Source organism: Canis lupus, chromosome 15 (assembly GCF_011100685.1).
Source record: "Canis lupus familiaris isolate Mischka breed German Shepherd chromosome 15, alternate assembly UU_Cfam_GSD_1.0, whole genome shotgun sequence".
Lineage (NCBI taxonomy): Eukaryota > Metazoa > Chordata > Mammalia > Carnivora > Canidae > Canis > Canis lupus.
Window position 1 is genome coordinate 5,604,937 of NC_049236.1, and position 23,184 is coordinate 5,628,120.

Sequence of the window (23,184 nt, forward strand, 5' to 3'; positions counted from 1 at the left end):
CTCACCTCACTTCTTTGTCCATCATCTTTTCTCAGGGACAGTTGGGAAAGACCCGGAAGCCCCTCAACGCAGTCATCGCTTCTCCTCTCCCACCTCCAGGGCTATTCAAAGCCTGGCCCCTGATGTATTCCCCGTGGGGTTTTGATTAGGAGGGAGAAAAAATAGTCATGTATTTGAAAAACTCTCCTTTGAGTGATTTCTTTGAGTAGAAGAAGAAGGGAAAAAAAATCATCCGTATCAAAGCACTTTTCAGAATGCAGGTCCCAATATTCTGGAAAGTTCAGGAGTCACTTGCTATTTAAATCTCTTGAAAGCCGCCTAGTTAATTACTTCACTTAGAAGGTTTCATCTAAATTGTGCTCCACGCCCAAGGTCGGGGAGGAAGAGTGATCTATTTTGGCAAAGAGCTTCAAAAAGTGTTGATTTTCCTCCTGCTGCACAGCACCGCCCAGCCGGCTTGTGTTTGTATACGGCACGTATTTGCACTCTCACTTGCAGTGAAAGCACGGCGGCCTCACGGTAGTTGTGAGAGGCTGGGACTGAGGATGGATGAGTCTCCAGAGAGGAAAAATGTCCAGCGCGGTCACGTGGAGCTGGGAGCAGGATTCACCTGAGTGCAGGGATTTCTACCCCCAGCCCTTCTGACCCAGGGACCCCAGGGTCCTATGAAATGTGCGTGCGCGTGTCATCTGGTTCTTAAATTTTAGCAGCACGGGAACCACCTGGAGGGCTGATCTGGGCCGAACCCAGATTTCTGGGCCCCACCCCTGAAGGGACAGAATCAGTAGGTCCTGGGAAGGGGCCTGAGAATGTGCTGGGGACTCTAGCAAGACCCCAGGCGCTGCTTGCTGGTCCGGGGAGCACAGTGACGACCACTGCTGAGCTGTTACTAGGTCATCAGTGGGGTCTGTGACACCGGGGCCCTGAGCAGCCCTAGACGGTGTCAGGGACCACGTGCCTTTCTCCATCCTCCCAGGGTCAGAGCTGATGCCCAAAGCCCTGTCCACGCGCATCATCGGTGGCATCTGGTGGTTCTTCACGCTCATCATCATCTCCTCCTACACGGCCAACCTGGCTGCTTTTCTGACAGTGGAACGCATGGAGTCGCCCATCGACTCTGCTGATGACCTGGCCAAGCAAACCAAAATTGAGTATGGGGCCGTCAAGGATGGGGCCACCATGACTTTCTTCAAGGTGAGACCCTCTCCCTCCCTTGCACGAGCGGACCCTCCCACGCCCGTCACTGTCCTTCCCAAACCGTGCAGGAATCCCCAGGGCTCGGGCCCTTCCCTGTTGGAGACCAGTTGACTTTGGGGAAGCTGTGATGATGGTGCGGCCACCAGAGTGTGTCCCAGCACAGATCCTACACATTTTCACACCTGGGACCATGCATGGGGTCAATGTGCTGGTTTTTTCTCTAAATCATCGGAGGAGGACAGGTGGAAGGATGAGGCTGGGAAAGGGGGAAGGAGAAGCGTGGTCCAGACACACAGACACGTACGGGGGCCACTGGGCTCCCTCACCTTTGGCTTAAGGTTTCGGCGACATCCGTGTCCTAAGAGGCTGGCCTGCGCTTGGCGGCAAACTCTCCACCCCTGAGGGGGCAGCAGCAAAAAATAAACATTTCTTCGCATGTTATACTCTTGGACGGCTGGTGTCCGGCTAAAGCCCCTGTCCCTGCTAGGGCTCCTGTTCTGATGGGGTCTGGCCCCAGCTTTACTGCTCCTCCTGCTTTGGGGGTGTTGGTCCAGTTCCCCCAAGGATTTTCACTTACTAGAGTAGCTAGGGTTTAGGAGACTGATGGGATAAATGTTCTTACAGGAATTAAGGTAAAAATCACAAGAGCTACCGCCCCCAGACTAGCAGCGCGGCCTCACTGACCCTTTACGACAACTCCTGTGAGGTAGACACCACGATTATTTCCACGGTACACGTGTGGAAACTGAGGCTCAGAGTGACGAAGCAGGTTGTCCAAGAACTCAACAGCTGAAGGACCCAGGTCTGCCTTCCTGCAAAAGCCCATTCTCTAGGCCACGGTTCTGAGACGTGAACGTGATCCCAATCATCTGGGAGGCTTGGGAAAACCCAGGTTCCCGGGCCCCGCCTTCCGGGTTTCCAGTGTAGGAAGTCTGGGGCAGGGCCAAGAATGCACGTTTTTATGAGTTTCCAGGTGCCTCTGTTCTCATGGTTTCTTTGAAGTGGTCAGGCTTCGGGAGCTCTGGGGGCTGTAGGTCCATTCATCCGTTTATTTATTCGTCACTTGGAAGCCTGGGCCCTGTTCCCTATCCTCCAGCTCTGGTTTCCTTCCGGGCTAAGCCTTGGAGGACTGGACTGAGCCTCCAGTGGGGCCTGAGTGAGGAGAGGGCAGGAGGGAGAGGACTGGGAGGGAAAACCTCTCCCCCCGCGCCCTGCAGCCCCACCAGCACTCTCCCCTACTCTGGCCTCCCCTGTGACCCTCCTTGAGGATGGAAGCAGGTGTTCAGTAAAGAGGAAAGACAGAAGGAAAGGGCTCCCCTCGTGTGACACTGCTGCTGCCACTGAGAAGTGGCAAGTGTGGCCTTCCTGAGGGGTCACTATACATGCATTTGGGCGCATAAAAGCATCGTCACAGGCATAGTAGGAGCTCTCTGGGACCCTACGTGTTTGTGAGCGGTATGTGAGCATGTGTGCACCTGCGTGCGTGCGTGATCCATATAAACCTGCATTTAAGGGTGCGTGCGTACACACAGGTGCTGGTGTGCAAAGTCTGCCTGTGTGGGTGTATGTGTATCTTTGTGTTTGGACGTGAGTATTTGCAAAAATCTGTACGTGTACTGGCAAGCATACGTGTGCGTGCGTCTCTGTGATCTGGGTGCATGGACATGTGCCTATGAGTGTGGCTGTGCCAGAATGTCTAGATGTATATGTGCATGGAGGTTACATGTGTGTCTGTCTACCTGGATGTCCCCACGGGTACATGTGGACAGAGGTGAGCACGGGGGATGACATCTGTGTGTGTCCCAGCCCAGGCATGCATATGTGTAATGGCTCGTATGTGTGTGTGATGGCCCCTGCATGCACGCCTGTCTGTGTGGGTGTCAGTCTATGTATGTAATGGGCCATGCCTGTGTGTGCGCGACGGCTCCTGCATGCACGCGTGTCTGCGTGGGTGTCAGCCTGTGAATGTACCGGGCCATGCATGTGTGTGTGTCATGGCCCCTGCATGCAAGCGTGTCTGTGTAGGTGTCAGCCTGTGTATGTAACGGGCCGTGCCTATGTGTGTGCAACAGCCCCTGCATGCACTGTCTGCGTGTGCATGTCGTGGTTCCTGCCCGCGTGTGTGTGCTGGTGCGAGTGTGCCTGCTGGTGTCCCCAGGCTGTGGCCCAGCCCTCTGACTGTGCCCGAGCATCTCTCATGCATTACACATGAGCCCGTCTCTAAGCAGGGCTCCCGATCAAAGGGAAGCGGCATAAATAAGCCTGGTGCGGGCTCATCGCCGCAGATTGGATGCCCTGGCCTCCCCCCGCCCTCCACGCTAAGATGCTCACATTGGCTTCCAAGAGCCCAGGGCCAGCTCCCCACCGGGCCGCTGTCCTCCGCGCCCAGCGGCACCCCCGGCGGCCCACCCCGCCCTCGCGCATATATGCTGTCACCCAGCTGGGCCTGGGGCACCGGGGCCCATACTCACGAGGGCTCCTGGCCAGGAACAGCAGCTCCCGATCACCAGTTAACTGCCCTGGACGTCTGGCCACCTTGTCTCTTGCTTTAATTCTCAGGAGGCTCTTCTAGCCCAGGGTCCCTTTCCCTGACGGCAGCAATGGGGTGCTTTGCAGGCAGAGAGGAGCCCGAATGTGGGGCTATTGACTCCACCCCAGACGATGAGCTAGAAGCACAACACCCCCCCCCCCCCCAAGTTCCCTGGATGTGCCTCTGTCCTCCTTACTCTACCAGCCGGGCTTTCCAGTCACACCTCCTGCCTCCCAGCCCCCTGGGCAAAGTGGTAGCCTCCTCAGTATCACTTTTTTTTTTAATTTAAATTCAAATAATTAACATATAATATTACTGGTTTCGGAAGTAGAGGTCAGTGATCCATCAGGCTTGTATAGCACCCAGGGCTCATCCCATCACGGGCCCTCCTTAATGCCCGTCCCCCGAGTACCCCATCCCCACCCCCCTCCCCTCCAGCGACCCTCAGTTTGTTTCCCGTGATGAAGAGTCTCTAATGGTTGGTCTCCCTCTCTGCTTCTGTCTTATTTTTCCCTCTCTCGCCCCACGATCCTCTGCTTTGTGTCTTAAATTCCACGTATAATTGTCTTTCTCTGATTGACCTCTTTCCCTTAGCGCACATGACACCCTCTAGTTCCGGCCATGTCATTGCAAAGGGCAAGATTTCACTTTTTTTTTTTTTTCTATATATACAATGGACTGGTAGTCCATTGTATATAGAGAGAGACCACATCTTTATCCGTTCATCTGTTGATGGACTCACCACTTTCAGTTTTTACAGCTGGAAGGAAACCTGAGTTTCACCCGGAGAAACAGAGGGGGTGGGTGGTTTTGCCTGTGATCACACAGCAGGTCAGTGGAGGAAGCACGACGTCAGGTCAGATAATTCTGTGTGCACACGCAGCACGCTCCCCCACGCGCACTCTAGGCTCTTCTGGAGGGCTAGGCCTCTCCCCTGCCCACGAGTGGGTGCGGCACTGGGGTTGAGCAAGGATCAGCTTCAGGGGCCAGCCACGGAACTTCTAGGACACACTGGCAAGGTCAGTGGTAATGGTAGCATCTGTTGAGCACTTAGTAGGTGCCGGCCACATTGGGGCACTTGAGCCAATGTAACGCGTGTCACCCTCACGGCAAGCCGGGACCGTGGAAACCATTATCATTCGTCTCCGTTCGACACCTGAGGAAGGTAGGCTCCATGGCAACCTGAGTTCCCACTGACTTGCTTTACCATCAACAGCTCGTGAAAAGCAGAGCTGGGATTTGAACCCCAACGGTCCGGCACCGGGGCCCACATGCTGTGTCACCGTGTGCCTGTGGCTTCTCTGACTCGATGGGGCAGGAGCCAAGCCACAGCCGGGTGCGCTTAGCCCCAGCCTAACAGTCCTGACGCAGCCGTCCTAGTTGCTCCAGCGGCACAAGGACAGCAGAAGCCAAGTGGCCCAGAGGAGGAGACGTGTTAAGGACAGGAACCAAAGAGAACACACTCCTCTTGGGCTCTCGGTCGGGAGGGTGGTGGTGGCACCAGCCCTGGCGCGCACCTTGCAGCCCGGGAGACGCGCAGCTCCAGGCGCCCCGGCGTTCCAGAGGAAATTTCATTTGAAGAGTTGTCGGGGAGCAGCAAACATCACAAACAGCGTCTCCCGCGCTGTCCTCCCTCCGTCTGGGAAGATAAAAATTAATTAGGAGATGAAAAAGGAAGTCTTTGAAAGCACTGTTTGGCTGTAAAAATATGTAGGCAAAATGTAAAGGAGAACACTGGGGGAGCGTGTTCGTTGGGCAGCTTTGAAGGCAGAGACTGTCGGAAGGCAGCTCCTCCAAGGATCCAGTGCCCTTTGGTGTCACCGTGGGGGAGACCCGTCACAGCAGGGGATGGCCGCTCAGGGGGCAGACCAGAGCTGGGGGCCAAGGTTCCCAGGCTCCCCAGGGCTCCAGCATCGTCCGGCCTCCCCAACCCCCAACACAGCCTTGTCCTGCTGCAGCCACGGAGCCTGGAAAGGGCCTGGAGAGGCCCACCAGCCCAGCCCCCCACCTTCCAGGTGCTCAGCAGACTCTCCCCTGAGCTGGAAGGCTCACCCCATCTCAGCCTCCAGGGTCTCCTGACCCATCTGCTGGCCTGTCCAGAATCAGAGCCCTGCCTTCCAGCAGGAGCAGGGTCACAAGGCCAAAATGCGGGGGCCACGCAGGATTCGGTGCCGGGCACCCTGCTGGCGCAGTCAGGTCACACCGGTCTTAAAGGTCAGACACACCAGGACTTGAGTCTTGGGCATTGTCTCCACTGGGTGACCTTGGGTAAGTCACTTTATTTCTCCGAGCCTCAGTCTGTTCACCCGTGTGACACGGATACTGATGCCCACCAGCGAGAGGACTGAGCACACTGCTGGACGTCCGGCGGTCAGCCCAGCACCGGGCACACGGAAGCACTCCAGTCCGAAGCCCCTCCAGCTGGTTGACCCAGAAGACTGGGAAGTGGGCTGGACGCTCTTCTCCTTTTGCCCCGTAGTCCTCAAAGGGCTTAACCAGACCACTTTGGAGAGGGGTCCCGCCCGGAGACACCTGGAGAGTCTCCCTTCCTCCGAGTCCCTCCAGGTGGGGGCCGCAGGCTTCGTCGAGGACTCAGAGGCCCAGACAGCAGCCGAGGAGCAGGGACAGGTACAGGGCCCGGCCAGTGAAGGGGGGAGTGACTGAGCGCTCCTGGCACGGAGGCCCTCTCTGCCCCTGCCTTTGGTCATCTGTGAAATGGGTCTGATGATAGCAGCCACCTCGCAGTTACTGAGATGAGGACAGTGGGATGATGTGCATAAGCAGCTCAACACCTGACACAGAGATCGCAGTGTAGTGAGTGTCAACTCTCCCTATTGTTTGTTGTTGAAAGTGGTGACACACAGGCCTGCTCAGCCCGCAGACACGGTTTTGGGGGGCCATACGGTTTGCTTACATTTTCATACGTGAGTTGCCAGCATTTTAAAATGGAGAGATTTTTGCATTTAAAAAAATTCCCATTTCCAGCTTCTTGAAAATGTGAAAGATCTGGCTTTCCAGAAAGAGCTGCTCTCCCGCTGAGCAACAGTTGTGGGAGCCAAGAGGCAACAGCTCTCCCAGTCTATCAGAATTCCACTCGGCGCTCTTTCCGTATTTACAGCGCCCTCCCCGGCCCCTCTCCACAGTGGGGGTTTTCTGCCTTGAGCACTGTGTCGTTTCATTTCTACAGAAACTCTGCACTCTAGATTATCCCCAGTTTCCAAATGAGAAAACAGAGCCTTCAGGAGAAATAATGATGTCATCCGCTTGTCCAGCACTTATTAGGCGCCGGGCTCTGTGCTCAGCCGACTCCCATCTCACAGATGTGGGACATGAGGCTCAGAGATGTGACATCACTTGGGCAGCTTTGAAGGCAGAGACTGTCGGAAGGCAGCTCCTCCAAGGAGAGCCCTCTGGGGGAGGCCCGTCACAGCAGGGGATGGCCGCTCAGGGGGCAGACCAGAGCTGGGGGCCAAGGTTCCCAGGCTCCCCAGGGCTCCAGCATCGTCTGGTCCCCACCCCCTCGCACAGCCTTGTCCTGTTGCAGCCACGGAGCCTGGAAAGGGCCTGGAGAGGCCCATCAGCCCAGCCCCCCACCTTCCAGGTGCTCAGCAGACTCTCCCCTGAGCTGGAAGGCTCACCCCATCTCAGCCTCCAGGGTCTCCTGACCCATCTGCTGGCCTGTCCAGAGTCAGAGCCCTGCCTTCCAGCAGGAGCAGAGTCGGAAGGCCAAAATGCAGGGGCCACGCAGGAGTTGGGCCGGCATTGGAACCCGGGTTAGCGTGACACCAGAGCCCAAGCAGCAGAGCTGACCCAGACTCCCCTGCAGGGGCCAGGCCAGCCTGCAGCCTCCACCCCTACACACACACACATGCACACACAGGCAAGCCTCAGGGGTCAGGTGCCAACAGCAGGGGCTACTGCTGGCCTGAAGGGTCAGTGAGTCTGTCCTGGCTAGGTGGGCTACAGCGGCAGGCAGAGGCCACAGACTCGGGGAGCATGCCTGGTCCCCGCAGAAATAATCCCAGAGACATGATTAACTGCTCGAGTATGTGGATTTGATAAGGCCAAAGCCTCCACACCCAGGGATAAGCAAGCCAATTAACTTGAGGAAAGGTCTCCTTTCCACCGTGGAAAATACCCCAGGTCTCGCATGGAATCACATTGCCACTGCCTCCCTGCACGCATTCCCTGGGATTCAGCTTCCTTTGAAATTGATATACATTTATATATATACCTATATACATTTTTCTTGTACAGAAATGTTAAATTCTCAAGATTAAGTATCTTCAGTTGGGGAAAATCAATTTACTTCTTTGAGGAGGCTGGAATTGAAAGTCGTGAGCCTGAAACTTACTTTCTTGCCAATTTTACTGATAAAAAAAGCTTCTCTGTCCTGGCACGTCGCCCTGTATTGGCTCCTCCAAACGATTCCATTAATTGATTTGGGTGACTGGCCCTGAAGCAATGCTTATTAAGTAAGATTCCCACTGGAGCTGGGACCGGCAGGATGACGTGGGAGCCATGGATATGTGGGACTCTGTTCCCTGGGGTGGTGATTAGAGCTCAGGCCAGTGACAGAAACTCAGACCTCTGGTGACCAGGCCCAAGAGATGAGTGAGGGACCCGAGACTCTGGGAGGGGCCCCAGGTGTTCCCTCTCTGCCTCAGACCAGCCCTGCTAGAGAGGAGCTTTTGGGGGGATGTGCCCTGGAATCACGAAATCACTGGAACACAGGAAGGAACATAAATGGAAGCAGAGACCATGAGTGGAAGTGGTTGAGCGTGGGAGCCCCAAGCTACGGAACAAGTACAGTCGTGGCCATTCTAGGGATGCAGATTTCAGAGCCACCTGCCTAAAGCTGGTGGAGGTGTGAATGTGTTGCCTCTGGGGCTGGGAGAGCAGATCCACTTGAAACCAGCATCACAGCCAGCTTCACGTGGTATTGTCACTTCTCCTTTCAACTGGCCCGACCTCTCTCTCGTGTTCTTCCTCATTGTGTTCCTTTACCCGCTGGAGCTTTCATGTGTCTTCCTCAAAGCCTATGAGCCTCAATAGCCCTCCAACCCCCAAAAGAAATTTCTGTCTCCATTTATGGTGGAGTGTTCCTGGAAAGACCATATGCTTTAATGTCAGAACCCTGTTTCTGCTCGTCATCCTATGTAAGGGAGGAATGGGGTGTTGGGTGAGGATACGGGGAGGAGTTTGCAGAAACAAGAGGAGTGCTAAGCCCTTCCTGAGACAGAAGAAGTGGAGCAGGGCTACCTGACCGGTTCATTGTCAAGTTACTTTTGCCAGTGTTTGAGATTTACTGATGGATGACTGGCTTCATGGGAGAGCGAGTGGGTAAGAGAGGTGAGGTAGAGAAGTGGGTGGATGGTTGGGTAAGAGAATAGATAGATGACTGGTTAGATACATGGATGAAAGGATGGGTAACTAAGTAGCACACTAGCTGGACAGTTGAGTAGTTAGTTGAGAGAATTAGTGGGTAAGTAGTATGTGAGTGAGAACATGAACATGATGAATGAGAGGATGCATGGTTAGTTGGTTGGATAGATGGATGGATGGATGGATGGATGGATGGATGGATGGATGGATGACTAAAAGGCCAGGTGGACAGTTGCATAGTTAGTTGAATGAATTAGTGTGTAGGTAGTATGTAGGTGAGAATATGAGCATGATAAATGAGAGGATGGATGGATGGATGGATGGATGGATGGATGGATGGATGAACGTGGTTGGTTGGATGGTTGGATGGATGGATGAACGTGGTTGGTTGGATGGATGGTTAAGTAAAAGGCTAGGTGGGCAGTTGAGTAGTTAGTTGAATGAATTAGTGTGTAGGTAGCACGGGGATGGAACATGAACATGATGAATGAGAGAGGATGGATGGATGGATAGATTGATGGGTGGTTGGATAGATGAATGGATGGATGGATGGATGCATTAGGAGGTGTAAGGGGAGCCCTAATGGTCTTATCAGCCCCCTGCTTCCCATAGAAGAATTTGGAAGGCAGGAGAGACTGGGATGAAAAAAGAGCTGGGGTGCTGGAGCCACGGGTAGAGTAATAGTACTTAGTTATAGTGACCACGAGGGCCGATATCTGAGAAGCATGCATCCCTGGCACCAGAGAGGATTGGACCTGGATGATCTGATTAGAGGAATCACTGGAATTGATTACCTGAAAAAACAATTATTTGGGGCACAGAAGTAGCTCGTGTGTACGTGGGTAAGAGAGTGTACTAGTTGCCTCTTGCTGCACAGAAGGTTACTTAGTGTCTTAAAACAACAGCACTGTAATCTCACTGACTGGGTCGGGAGGCAGCACAGCTCAGCTGGGTCCTCTGCACAGGGTCTGGGACAGGCTGCTGTCAAGCCTGTAGTCATCTCAGGGCTCTGCTTCCAAGCTCGCTCACGTGATTGCTGGCAGCATTCCGTTCCTCCTGCGTTGTTGGACTGAGGGCTTCAGTTCTCTGCTCACTGTTGGCTGGAGGCTGCCCTCTGTTCCTGGCCACGTGGGCCTCTCCACAGGGCGACTCACAGCAGGGCCACCGGCTGCCATCAGAGCAGCCAGGGAGAAGAGCCAGAGAGAGTGCGAGCAGGAGAGTCAGTCTCTTGTAACCTAACCTCAGAAGTGACACCTCTGGGGGCAGTTAAAAAAGCGAGTAGCTAGACAGGCCCACCCTCAAGGGGGAGGGGATGACACAAGGGCATGAGTACCAGGGACAGGGGTCATTGGAGCTGGATAGAAGCTTCCTACCAGAGTGGGTCTGGGCAGGAACAGTCACAGAGTGAGGAAGACCCAGAGGGAGAAAAGGAGCCAGAGAAGGTGAGTCTGGACATCAGAGACTATCTAGAGACTAAGCAATGTCCGAGGAGTCAGAAAAGCAGGAAATCGGGAATGTTTTTAAGGGCAGGAGTAGCTAGGAGGGGAGGGCGGCTGGGGCCGCAGGAAAAGCTGAGGGGGAGGAGTAGCTGGCAAGAGGGAGTAGCTGGGGAGCACAGGTTTGAAGGTGAGAGTTGGAGAGGCCGGAGGGACTGGTGGTGACCCGAGTAGTTGCAAGCGGGACTGGCTAGAAAGCAGGATGGCTGCGGGCAGGCAGGAGCTAGAAGCATCCGAGCCCTTCCAGACTTCCACATCGAGGCAGGGAAATCACAGGTAGGACAGTGGCTGCTTGTCTGCTTGTCTGCCCCCAGGCCGGGAGGAGGCATCTCTGCCCTTGATGGATTCTGGGTCTCCATCAAATTCCAAATGGGGTCTTGCCTGCTGCTTCAGGGCTCCCTGCTCCCCTGGGCCTGCTTGGGGCTCCAGGAGCCAGTTTTGGGGAGGACAACCCTCACCAGGGCTGGGGAGGCCCCGGAGAAGAGTAGACCCTTTCCTCCGAGTCCCCTGCCCATCCCCCGGCACCAGCCTGCTCCAGCACCCCCACGCCGTCACGCACACCGGAGCTGGGCCGGGTGCCAGTCAGACAGGCTGACATCACAGACAGGCACAGCCAGACTTGGAAGCAGCCCAGTCCAACGGGGCCTGTAGAGCCACCTGCTGCCCCGGGATCCGTGGGGCAGGGCCACTCCCCGCAGGGAGCAGGGAGATGGCTGGCAGTCATTTCCTGAGAAATCTCGTGAATGCCACGCACCCGATCTGCCCGTTGCCTCAGGCAGCGGGGGCCCTTCAACCTCGGCCTGGTCTGCCGGCCCCAGCACCTTCTCTGAGCCTCCCCGGCCAGGCGGGACGAGCACGGCAGCCCACCCACCAGGCCTGGTCTTAGGGACGCTAGTTCTGCTCATACGGCAGCGCCCGACCCAGGATGCTCGGGGCCACTCCCGGTAGGAGCTGGAGGGCCTGCACACCACCTGCTCTGAGCGCCCCCACTCCTCGCCCGCTCCCGAATGAAACGCCATAGACGGAAACCCTCGTCTTCCCCTGGAACACAGTACTCAGGGGTCCCTCTCTAGCCTCACGGGGTTCTCTGTGGGGCAGGGCAGCGAAGTGGTGGGGAACACGAGAGCCAGTGGCCCGGGTTGGAAGCCTAGCTTGGCCACTTAGTATCTGAGTGACCCTGGGCGAGCTCCTTGGCCATGGCTTCAGTTTCTGTCAAATGGAGCTGAGGGTAGCCCCCACCTCCCCTGATTGTCGTGAAGAATCAGTGAGTTAATGCAGACAAAGCTCTCGGAACGGAGCCGGCACATGGAAACCTTTCATAAATGTTAGAGAAGGAGAAGGCATTTCTTTAAAACCCAGTCTGAAAACCACTGTGCCGTGTGGCCAAAGAGCCAGGGCTTCCTAGTAGGTGGGCCTGAGTCTGAATCCTGGCTTCATCCCTTACCAGCTATGTGTTTTGGGACCTTCCCTCCCAGGGCCTCAGTTGCCACATCTGAGCAAGGGGTGGCCTTCCCTCCCTCAGAGGGTGGTAGACAGAGTTCGGTGACCAGAGCCCTGTTAAGGGGGGCGTGTGGTGCTGGGCCCCTGGCGCGCTCAGTAACTGTGTGCATCCCCCTTCTGTCGTGGCCCAGAAATCCAAGATCTCCACTTTTGAGAAGATGTGGGCCTTCATGAGCAGCAAGCCCTCGGCGCTGGTAAAGAACAACGAGGAGGGCATCCAGAGGACCCTGACGGCAGACTATGCCCTGCTCATGGAGTCCACAACCATCGAGTACGTCACCCAGAGGAACTGCAACCTCACCCAGATCGGGGGCCTCATCGACTCCAAGGGCTACGGCATTGGCACACCCATGGGTGAGCAAGGGGCTGCGGGCGGGCGGGTGGGCCAGCGGGGGGTGGGGGCCGCTGGGGGATCTAGGATGGGCGGGACCCCCTAGTCTGCTCTGCACACAGTCTCCTGCTGCCTCTCCCAGCTCATCCCATTGAGCCTCAAAAGGTGGCATCTCTTCAACCCAGAGACAAAGGAGTAGAGTCACAACCTGGTGAGGCCAGCGTCAGGCCTGCGCAGAGGTGGGGGGTCAGTTCAGAGCTTCATGCCTGCTTTCTCTGACCTCACTCCTGTTGATGCAGCCTGGATCCACAGGGCCTTCCAGGGGCCGAGGCAAGACCCCCCTACCCCAAATCAGGACCTTGCTCCCATCCAGACACCATGGGAAGATTCAGAGAGGGGCCTTTACGAGCATCCAGGGAGGCTGGGGAGGGTGGCCGGCGCTGCCCAGGGTGCTGGCAGGGGCACGAACCATGTGGCCTGGGTGCCACTGCCAGCCAGACCCCCGCTCCCACACTCAGGCTCCCCGTACCGGGACAAGATCACCATCGCCATCCTGCAGCTGCAGGAGGAGGACAAGCTGCACATCATGAAGGAGAAGTGGTGGAGGGGCAGCGGGTGCCCCGAGGAGGAGAACAAAGAGGCCAGCGCCCTGGGGATCCAGAAGATCGGGGGCATCTTCATCGTGCTGGCCGCCGGGCTCGTCCTGTCTGTGCTGGTGGCTGTGGGCGAGTTCGTGTACAAGCTCCGCAAAACGGCAGAGCGAGAGCAGGTGAGCGTCCAGAGCTGGGGACAGGAGGGCGAGTGGAGGACCGGGTTCGAGCCGGGTTCCCGCCTCCCAGGCACAGGTGGTGTGCGGTGTGCGAGCTCACCCTGCCTCAGCCCGCCCCCCTCTGCTGGGACTCTGGGCCAGGCCATGCCCCCCCATCTCCAGCGGGCACCCCGCAGCAGCCCGGCCCTCCTGCCTCCTCTCTCCCATCCGCTCTCCGAACACAGCCAGTGCCCTGTTTAACACTTAATTCAAACCATGTCATTCCCCTGCATAAAACCCTCCAGGGTGATCGTTGAAGCTGGGTGATGGCTACATAGGGGTTCATTATACTGTTCTCTCTACTTCTGCATAGAGTTGGAAATTTCCATAATCAAAAGTTTAAAAAAGAAAGGAATGTTAAGAGGTCTGGCCCAAGCATGCAGTTGGCTGGGCTCCGCTTAACCCATCTGATTAATTCAAGGGTGGAGGAGCAGTGGCTCTGGGTCCTGGGAGCAAATTAGAATCACAGGGAGAGTTTTTTAAGTGCTAATGTCCTGGCCTCACTCCCAGAGATTGTTTTAATTGGTCAGGGGCAGAGCCTGGCATTGGTGTCTTAAGGAAGAGTAGCTACGGGGTAATTTAAATGTGCGCATGCCTCTCGGAGACATCCAAGGGGACCCAGGGCCAGGGTGGAAGCAGATTGCGGTTCTGGGCCGTGTGGACGGGACCATTCAAAACAGGCACTTTTTGCATCGATCAGAGATGAGATGCGGGCCCTTATAATCTGTAAGCCAGAGTCAGCAAACAGGAAGGGGAAAGATCATTCTTGGGGTCACGGTTCTCACGGGCACGGGGAAAGGCACACGCTCCCCAGTCCAGCCGGGAGCCGTCCGTGGGTACATTTCTGGAGGGACGCGGACAGCGTCTTGAAAGTGGCCGCACATTTTGACAGCGAATCGTGCTTTTAGAAATGTACCCAAATGGAAGTGGCCAAAGATAGATACAGGGGTGTTCACTGGAGTGTTAATGATCACATGAAAAATGGAGGGGAACACCCCCCACCCCATGTCCGGTAATGAAGGATGGCTTTAAAAACACACACACACACACACACAAAAAAAACAAACAAACAAAAAAAAAAAAAAAACACACACAATACGTTTAAAAAAAAAAAAAAAAAAACAAACTCTTTAGGAATTCCCATTGCAATCGGGATGAGCACCCACAATCCACCAAAAACTCTACCAGATCTGGTCCTTGCCCACTTGTCGGACTTTCTCCTGCCCCTCTTCTCCTCCCTTAACTCTCCTCCATCCACGCACACACACACTGGACTCAGTTTTAGTGCTTAACGCACCAAACACATTTCAGCCCCAGGCCCCTGGCACGTGCTGCTCCAGCCGCCTGCAGTGCTCTCCTGCCGGAGCACCATTTCCCCATTTCTACTGGGAAACCACATTTTTGGCATGTTCTGGTTATTCGGGTTCCAGCTGAAATGGCCATCCCTCCTGCCCCCACGGCCAGCACCCCTCTATCCCACCTTGCTGCTTTATTCTCTTACTAGTTACCATGCTCTGAGGTGTTATATTTGTTGGCAGGTTTATCACCTGTTGCTATCACTTCGCAGACCCTAAGCTCCCTGAGGGCTGGGTCCTAACTGTCTTTTTCCTGTCTGTATGCCTAACACCCAGAACAGTGCTTGGCGCCTAGTGGGGCCTCAATAAATATTCCTAGAATGAATAAAGGAAGGTGAGGAGGGATGCTATCCAGAGATTAGCGGGGGGCGTTAAGGGGAAGCTTGGAGGGAAAGCGCTAAGAGGCGGAGCCAGAGCCCAGGACCCCCCTACCCTGCACAGCCAGCGCTCAGCTGCCGGGTGCTCCTGCCCTGGCCTCACTGCATAATCGAGCTATCGACAGCCCCACTGCCTTCCAGACGAGCCACAGGACAGGCTCTGGCCATTGGTCTCCTAGGAGCCATGGCCATCAGATACCTGCAGGCAAAGCTGCACTTTTGCCGCCCCCTTCGGGTACCCACAGGGACCCAGGCCAGAAGCCACTGCCACCACCTGCCCTGCGGGGACCTCCCTCCCCGTGGCACACCTGGAGAAACATGCTGGACTTTCCCAAGTGGGACCATGGGGATTTTCCCCTTAGTGGGAAGCCCTCCCAGGGGTAGAATGACCCATACATTCATCAGGTGTTTCTTAGGTCTGACACGGGGCCAGGCCGAGTGCTGGGAGCTGGGCTCACAGGGATGAAGCTGGCTGGTTCCCACCCTCAGAATCTAGTGGTGAAAAATCAAATTTGATGTACATGCCAGTCAGGACCTCAGCTTGCTCATCTGTGAAACGGGGATGGGATGGTGCGATCCATCTACCTTAGCCTCCAAACAAGGACATCACGCTTTAGGCTGCCTCACAAACTGGTCATCTGGAGCGGGCAGAGGGTGGGAGGCCTAAAGGTGAGGGGTGGGGGGACAGCCTTGGCACAGCCCTGGGAGGAAGGGGAGGGGCTGGCAGGGGCTGCAAGACCAGGCCTCACCCATGTGCCCCTTGCCCCCCACCCCACCCCAGCGTTCCTTCTGCAGCACCGTAGCCGATGAGATCCGTTTCTCCCTTACCTGCCAGCGTCGGGTCAAGCACAAGCCACAGCCTCCCATGATGGTCAAGACTGATGCTGTCATCAACATGCACACGTTCAACGACCGCCGGCTTCCGGGCAAGGACAGCATGGCCTGCAGCACATCGTTGGCCCCCGTATTCCCCTAGGCCCAGGTGGGGTGGGGACCAAAGGCCTTGGGGCAGGGCAGAGGAAAGCAAGGAGACTGGAAGGCCCCTCCCCTGTGCCCATGCTGGGTTTGGGGGTCAGAGCTGCTGCCTGCCTGCTGGGCCAGGAGCCCTCTGCCCTTACCTACTGGGAAACCAGCAGGCCCCAGGCCAGCTACTTGGGCCTCACTCGCCTCTCGTTTCTTCTGTGGGTTTCGAAACCTGCCAGCCGAGACAGCCAAGGCCAAAGGAAGCACATATGCCTCTCTCAGGCCAAACTCACCTGCCCCTCGACTCTCCTCCACAGTCAGAAGTTTCTACCCCGGCCCTGCAGAGGCCAAAGAAAATGGGAATCAGCTTGTATGTTGCCACTCCTTCCCTGTGAGCCCGGGCCTCCTGGGCCATGACCGTGAGCCCAGAGACACAAACCTTGGGTACCTTAAGGATTGTAGTGTGGCTGCCAATGGGAGCTGAAGAAGGGGGATGGCCACCCCACATGTCTTGAGCAGAAGAAGACTTCATCCCTTAGGGGCTGCTCACGTAGTCCTGGTCTCTTGGACCTGGCACCATGTATGGCAGCCCCCATCTTGGCAAAGTTGAAGGCACAGAGCTCCATAGAGGAAAAGAGGAGTTTGGGGTATGGGAGAGAGGAGAATGCACAAAGGTGCCATTTTGAATTCTTATGGACAGTGTCCCAATGGCTCCCATCCCTCAAGGAGGTCTCCAGGAGTATAAAGTGGGGGAGTGAGTGGTCAGAGCAAATTTTCTACTTTCTGGCCAGAGGATAGAGGACCCCCTGAATCTCCCACAAAGGCTGACCAGAGATTCAGCCCATATTTGAAGACAGAAGAACAGTGGATTCCATGGAAATCCCAGAGGCCCACGAGCCATTGGGATGGCTTATTTTTTTGCTGGTTACTGAGCTGTTTTCTAAACCCTAGTGGCATTTGAGAGCTTGAGTTCTTTGCCAGCTACTCCTCAGCAACTCCCCACTCCTGGCCAGTTGACCTTGACTTCCCCTGTCATCTTGGAAGGAGAAGAGAAACCTAGATTGAAGTAAAAGTCATCACCCCTCTTCCAAAGAGGGATTCAGGTCTACTTTGGGGTAGATGGGGAAAGCCAGAGGAGCCCTAAAGAATTCTTGGCCTCCTGGACTTGCCAAACCTAGAGATGCTCTCCAGAAAGGAAGGTTTTCAGGGACAGGACATCGGAGCTCATAGAGGCCCCAAGGATAGGGAAAGAAAAGCTGCCTCCTGGAGAATTAACCAAAGACCCCACATAGAGATACAGGCCATCTAGGCCCCAATCTCTTGTCCAGAGCAGCTTGGACCTTGTGGGGTTTGGGGGTACAGCAAAGAAATAGTAGCAGATGAGGTACCAGTTAGGGCCAGACCAGATGACCTGTGGGTTCCAGCTAGGTAGGATGGATGCTCTACAAGTTTGTGACTTTAAGATTCTAGAAAAGGAATGAGACATGGAAGGGTTAGGAGCAAAGTGTCCTTAGAGAATACGACGAGGCCGGCAGGGCTTCCCATGCCAAGGGCCGAGGGCGGTCTCTGAGCGGGGGAGAGAAGCCTGGAGATTCTGGACGGGGACCCAGAAGACACTCGTTTTTACCCCGTCACCTCTCTCCTGCTTCTGCTTAGGGAGTCTGGTTAGGGAAGAGCTACATTTAGATCTCAAGGACCTTCTCAATTGGGGTGAAGGATCATCTCTGGCTCCCCCCCAGGGACTCCCAGAGCAGGAGAGCGCAGTGGGCTCATGTGATAAATACTGTTCCTCCTCCAAACTGTAGGCTGCAGGACCAAGCCAGCTGGTTCCCATAATCCCAGCAGTTCCAACAGGCTGTGTGCTTGGAGGTAGGAGAAGAGAGCTGGACGTGCAGCATCGCCAACACATGTAATGACAGGAAAAGCCATGCTGTGTGTAGGAGTGCGTGTGTGTCTGTGTGTGTGTGTGCATTTGTGTGTATCTTTGTGTGTGTGTGAGAGCTGTAGGGACCGGGGGTGAAGGACCGATTTGGTCATCAGACAAGAGTCCAGGGCACGCAATAATAGAATCCGTTGGGTTCCGACGTGTGTGTGCACACATGTGTGTGAATTTGGGATGAGAGAGACAAGTCTGGACAAGCAGCAGAGCCCCATACATGTAAAAACAGGAGAAGCCATGTCTTAATGGGGTTCTGGGGGTATACATACGTACACATGCATGCACGAGTGGGTGTGCTTACGTGCATGCATGCGTGCGTGTGTGTGTGTGTGCACACATGCGTGCACATTTATGCACCAATGGCAGAGAGTGGAGGACAGGATAAAACCCGCAGCATTGCCAAATGTTTAAAAGGAAAAGCCATGTCATCAAGGGGTCCACGTGTGAGCGAGTGTGCACATGTGCGCGTGGGCTTGCATTTGCAGTGGAGAGCGAGGCGGAGGACAGGACCAGACAGACGAGCCGCACAGGTCGATGCACGAAGCCACGTGGAACCATAGTGTCTCGGAGCAGGGGGTGGGGGGAGGCTTGCTCACACGTGTGTTCAAACTCACGCATGTGTTCCGGCTCAGAGCAGGAGCAGAGATGGACCATCAGGAAGGCGGGGGATCGGGGTGTGTTTGCACTTCTGCTGTAGGGAGAGATCGTTTGTCACAAGGATTTGTCGAGATCATGTGCTTCTGCCTATGGTGCTCCGTGAGCGTGTCTGATGGGAGAGGAGAGCAGTGGCCTATGGGTTGGGAAGGTGTCTCGTCTGGACAAGGGTAGATGGCAGAGGCACAGTTCAATGAGAGGAGTCCTTTAGTCCTTTAGTCCTTTAGACTTCCGAATGCAGGTGGGGTGACGCTGCCCGACCTCCCCTCCCGCCCAAGCCTTATGTCCGTCTGTGTGGCCCATGTGCAGACCCCGGCTGGTGCCCTGTTTGCTTCGAGACCAGCCCGGCGTTGAGAGTGCAGTGGAGACGACTTCTGCCTGAGTGTGAGCGTCTTCCCGGGTATGGACAGGGCCAGGTGGCACTACGACACTGGCAGGGGAGGGAGGAGGGAGGAGGAGGTGCTCCCACGGAGGCCAACCAGGAGGAGTTAAAGGCTTGGTCAGGCGTGCCAGCAGGAGGCTGTGCCCACACCCAGCAGCACCGAGGGGGGTCGTGGAAGTGTCAGCGTTGGTTTCGATGGAACAAAAGATGGGACCTCCCCGGGCGGGTGCTGGACTGTCCTTGTCTGGCCCTCCCTTAACAAAAGATCGCCCCCATCTCCCACCCCCATCTCCCACCGGCTCAGACTGGCCAGATTGGGGGGCAGCAGTGAGGAGACCCCCCCATCCCCATCCCCCGCCAGTCACCAAGGCCCTGGGGCTTTTGGACGGTGAACCCTCCTCCTCCTCCTCCTCTCTCTCCCCTTGACCTGCTACCGGTCTCTCTGCTGTGGACACATAAGAAAACCCTGACAGCGTTGTCACCATTCAGGTGGCCCCTCTGCAAGTGTCTCTCAAGAGGAATAATGCCCTCGTGAGGGCAGATGAGCTGACTCTGGATCCCTGAAAGCTCAGAGGGCCTCCCCCCACCTCACAGCCAAGACTGCCTCCACAAGAAGAGCACACCTGGCTCCTCCCTCGTGCATGTGTCAGGCAGCAGTGATAGCCCAGGTGGGGGGAAGGCCCTGGCAGGGTTGGCAGAAGGTTCCACCTGGTGAGAAGTCACCCCCTCCTCATGCTGGAGGAGAGCAGAGGTGGGGCCGGGCTCACGCTCGCTGAGAGAAGAGGCCCCCTCCCTGCCTTCTCTGCCAGGGGTGCGGTGTGGAGGTCTGCGAGCTGCTGCTTCATCCCCCAGCATGAAGCTGGGCCCTTCCCAAGCCATTCTCAGTGATATGCACAAACATCTGGAAGTTGGCCAAACCCTGGCCGCGTGTCTGGACTGGCCCTGTGTGCACAGCCCCCTGGAAGGGCCCGGTGATCTCGCCACAAACAGCTGGATGGACTTCACATCTGGGACGGGCCCCGGGCCCGCAGACAGACGCAAGAACTGAGCCCAATTCTGTCGACAGGTCTTGAACGGATGGACACATCTGGAACAGTCTCCCGGGCGGGACAGACGCATCTGGAACGGGCCCAGCTGCCTGCCGCGGTGAGAGGGCCCTGCTCCTTGTCCCCGTGCCAGTTTGAATCAAGCTCTCATTTTTCAGTCCTGGATTTGCCCTGGAGTTAAAATTTCAGAGCTGAGGCCATATGTGACGTCACAAAACTGTTTTTGGTAGAAGGTTAATGTTCTGTACAATATATATATGAATGTAAAAAGATATATATATATATGCTGTATATATATATATATATGCACAGTGTATATATGCCCCGTAGCCCATGTGTATACGCACCCCTCCCCGCACGTCTGCACACAGAGTGTACATAACCCAGCCAGTATGGGTGGGGACCAGGTGAGGGACGGGGCGACAGCAGGCAGGTCTGGGAGGGAGGCCACCCGGGGCAGGAGCCGCAGAGAGCCCCGTGGGATGGGGAAGGCCCTGCGTACGTCCCAGCTGCAGACCGCGAAGAAGAGGACTGGACCACAGGGGCTGGCGGATGGGCCTGGCCCAGCAGGTGCCCCCTGGCCAGAGGCGGGAGAGACCCAGGGGCCTGGTCTCCATCTGAGAGCATCTGAGGCAGGACAGCAAGCAGGGCCTGTGTCTGGGGAAATGTCACACCAGCACTTGGCTCCTGCGACCTGTTCTCGTCACAGTGGCCAGGTGGGTGTCAGGCTCCACCTAGAACATCCCGAGAGGCTGGAGCATTCTAGGTGGCACAGGCCTCCGCCTCAGGTTCTCACCCACACACAGCGTCACGGTTCACAGCTAGGGAAAATGCTTTTTAAAGAGAATGGCCCCGAAGGCATTGTCTGCATGCCAGTGCAGTGTCCCTCTGCCCTACTTACTGGCCCTGTCCCCATCCCCTGCCTTCTAGGATGGAAGACCTCAGATCACCCTGCAGTGTGTCTCTATCTTGCAGACCCAATCTCTGGGGCCTCCAGAAACAGGGCAGCAGCTGTAGTGATGGCAGTAATGCCAGCAGGTTTGTCCCACTGCAGACAACCTCCCCAGGCCCATTTGACCCAGAGGCCGGCTGTGAGCGAGTGACCGGGGAGCCGGACACGTGGAGAGTGCAGTGACACCAGGTGAAGAGGAGAAAGCAGCACGGCCCTCCTGCCCTAGCACAGCCCAAGCCATCCGCCTGCCTCCTCTTCCCCCGGCTGGGCAGCTGGCAGGGAGCACCCCCACCGTCCCCGCCGACCTGTGGCCCTGCCCTGCCCGGCTCCCCCTATGCTTCACCATCCCAGTCCTTTAGCTTGTGGCCCTGCCCCCGTCACCGGTCAGGGCACCTCTGGAATCTGCAGGAGAGAAGGTACTGGAGTGGGCTTCCGTGTGGTCAGCAGCCGGCCTTCTGCTTCGGCCGTGGGCGTCAGGCTGGTGTGCACTTAATCTGCCTCTGGGGCCCCCCCACCCGCCAGAGCACATCTGAATCCAGCCCCCTGAGGAGGGGCCTGTCCTGGCTCCAGGGGCCCTCATGCCACTGTGCTCCAAACCCCCACCCCATGTCTGCCTGGGCCTCCCTTGTCGGGGACTTGGGTTCCCAGCCCCAGGGCTGAGCCCCCAGACAGCGCCATGCGAGACCCCTGGCCTGTCCCACCACCCAGACCAGAGTGCCTGGATGCCCCCCACTCCCACTCAACATGGTTCCCACACACTGGTCTCTGGGCCATTCAGGGGATGCCCTTTGTGGACATGCAGAATTTCTATGAATATAGTTTTTTGTAAACATTTTGTAACAATTTGGGTTTCATAGTAACTGTGTTACTTGCCAATCATTCTAGGCTGATGTAAATAACTTTCCAAACAAATCTGATTATTTTCCTTTTTAAGACACTGTGATATATCAAAGTGCACAGTTTGCTGTATGAAGTAATATGGTTTTAAATTTTAAATAAAGAAATGTTTCTAGAAAACAGTGTCCCCCCTCCCTGAGGTGTGTTTTCTGCTTCTCTGCTCTCTCCGTCAAACCAGAGGGTGCCGGGCAGCTGTGTCATTTTCTCCCCAAGGCTGACTGTGTCCTCCTGGGCAGGAGACCCTGGGATGAGTGGGTGGGGGGCACCAGCCCAGCCCCCGGTTCTCCTTTCAGATAACAAGGTGAGGTGTCTGCCCTTGACATCGTCTGACCTCTGTCTTCCCGTGGGCACATCTGTCCCCAACTTGTCACCACCCACAGAGCTACCCGGCGAATTGTCATGTCCTTATGTGACCCCGTCCCATTGGCCACAGCTTGGGATGGCAGGTGGGCCTCTTATCCAAGCACGGCCCATCAGAGATCTGGCCTAAGCTTTTTCAAAGTGGAAATAAGGAAGGTTTAAGTCGGTTACTCTCGGGAGATGGAAACTGTACACATAACCAGGGTCCGGGACAGGGGACTTTAAAAAGGAAGGAACTGAACACAGATGTTTATAAAACAAGTGGAAGAGACGAGGGGGCAAGGCCCCCCCCCGGGCCTCCAGTGGCTCCCAGGACAACAGAGCAATGACCCACCCAGGGAGTAGCTACCTCGGAGACACTGAGACTAGAGCTTTGAGGCAAAAGCACATCCCAGGGTTGTGATCTGGGGCTCAGCAAGCCTGGGTCAGGAAGCTGCTGCCACCACCGCCCCCATGACGTTGCTTCTCGTCACCTAGGAACCAATCCTGTTAAAAACTCTCATATCTCTGTGACAGAGACAGCTTAAAAGTGGGCAAAAAATGGCCTCTGCCTCTCTTCTGCCTTCCAGATCTCATGCAAACATCAGCGTCGTAGAGATTTGCATCCACAACCCTCCATGACATCATCCTAATCATAAGAAGTCATAATATTTATTGAGCGCTTCCTACGTGGCATGTGCTAGGCTAAGCTCTAGACGTCCATTATCTCCTCTACCGCTTGCCTCAGAACCTGACACAGCTCAGTCCTGACTCTGTATGATCTTTCAGCCCAGATCTCCACCACCGTTGACTCGGTTTCTCAGTGCCGCCACTCTAATTCCCTGGAGAATGACTATTATTGGACCAGCTCTGGTTAGTTGGTCACTTACGGTCCAATCAGCTGTGACCAGCGGGGGTGAAGGGTCCCATAATATAATCATGGTACCCAGGCTCTTTGCTTTAGGAGAGTTGAGAAAACCCAAAATTCCCAAAGAAAGCTATGTGAGTTGAGCAGGCCTCCTAAATATCCACC

The 23,184-nt window shown here is 55.9% G+C and overlaps 1 protein-coding gene across 1 annotated transcript in view; it reads left to right on the forward strand.

Annotated features, from left to right (window-relative positions):
• GRIK3 (glutamate ionotropic receptor kainate type subunit 3) overlaps nt 1-21,932 on the forward strand; it is a 221,037-nt gene extending 199,105 nt beyond the window's left edge. Inside the window, exons 13-16 of the mRNA XM_038557875.1 lie at nt 977-1,194; nt 12,240-12,462; nt 12,958-13,208; nt 15,761-21,932. Coding sequence (XP_038413803.1) covers nt 977-1,194; nt 12,240-12,462; nt 12,958-13,208; nt 15,761-15,955 — 887 coding nt within the window. The 3' untranslated portion in view covers nt 15,956-21,932. The remainder of the gene's footprint in view (nt 1-976; nt 1,195-12,239; nt 12,463-12,957; nt 13,209-15,760) is intronic.
• Nucleotides 21,933-23,184: the final 1,252 nt, after the last annotated feature.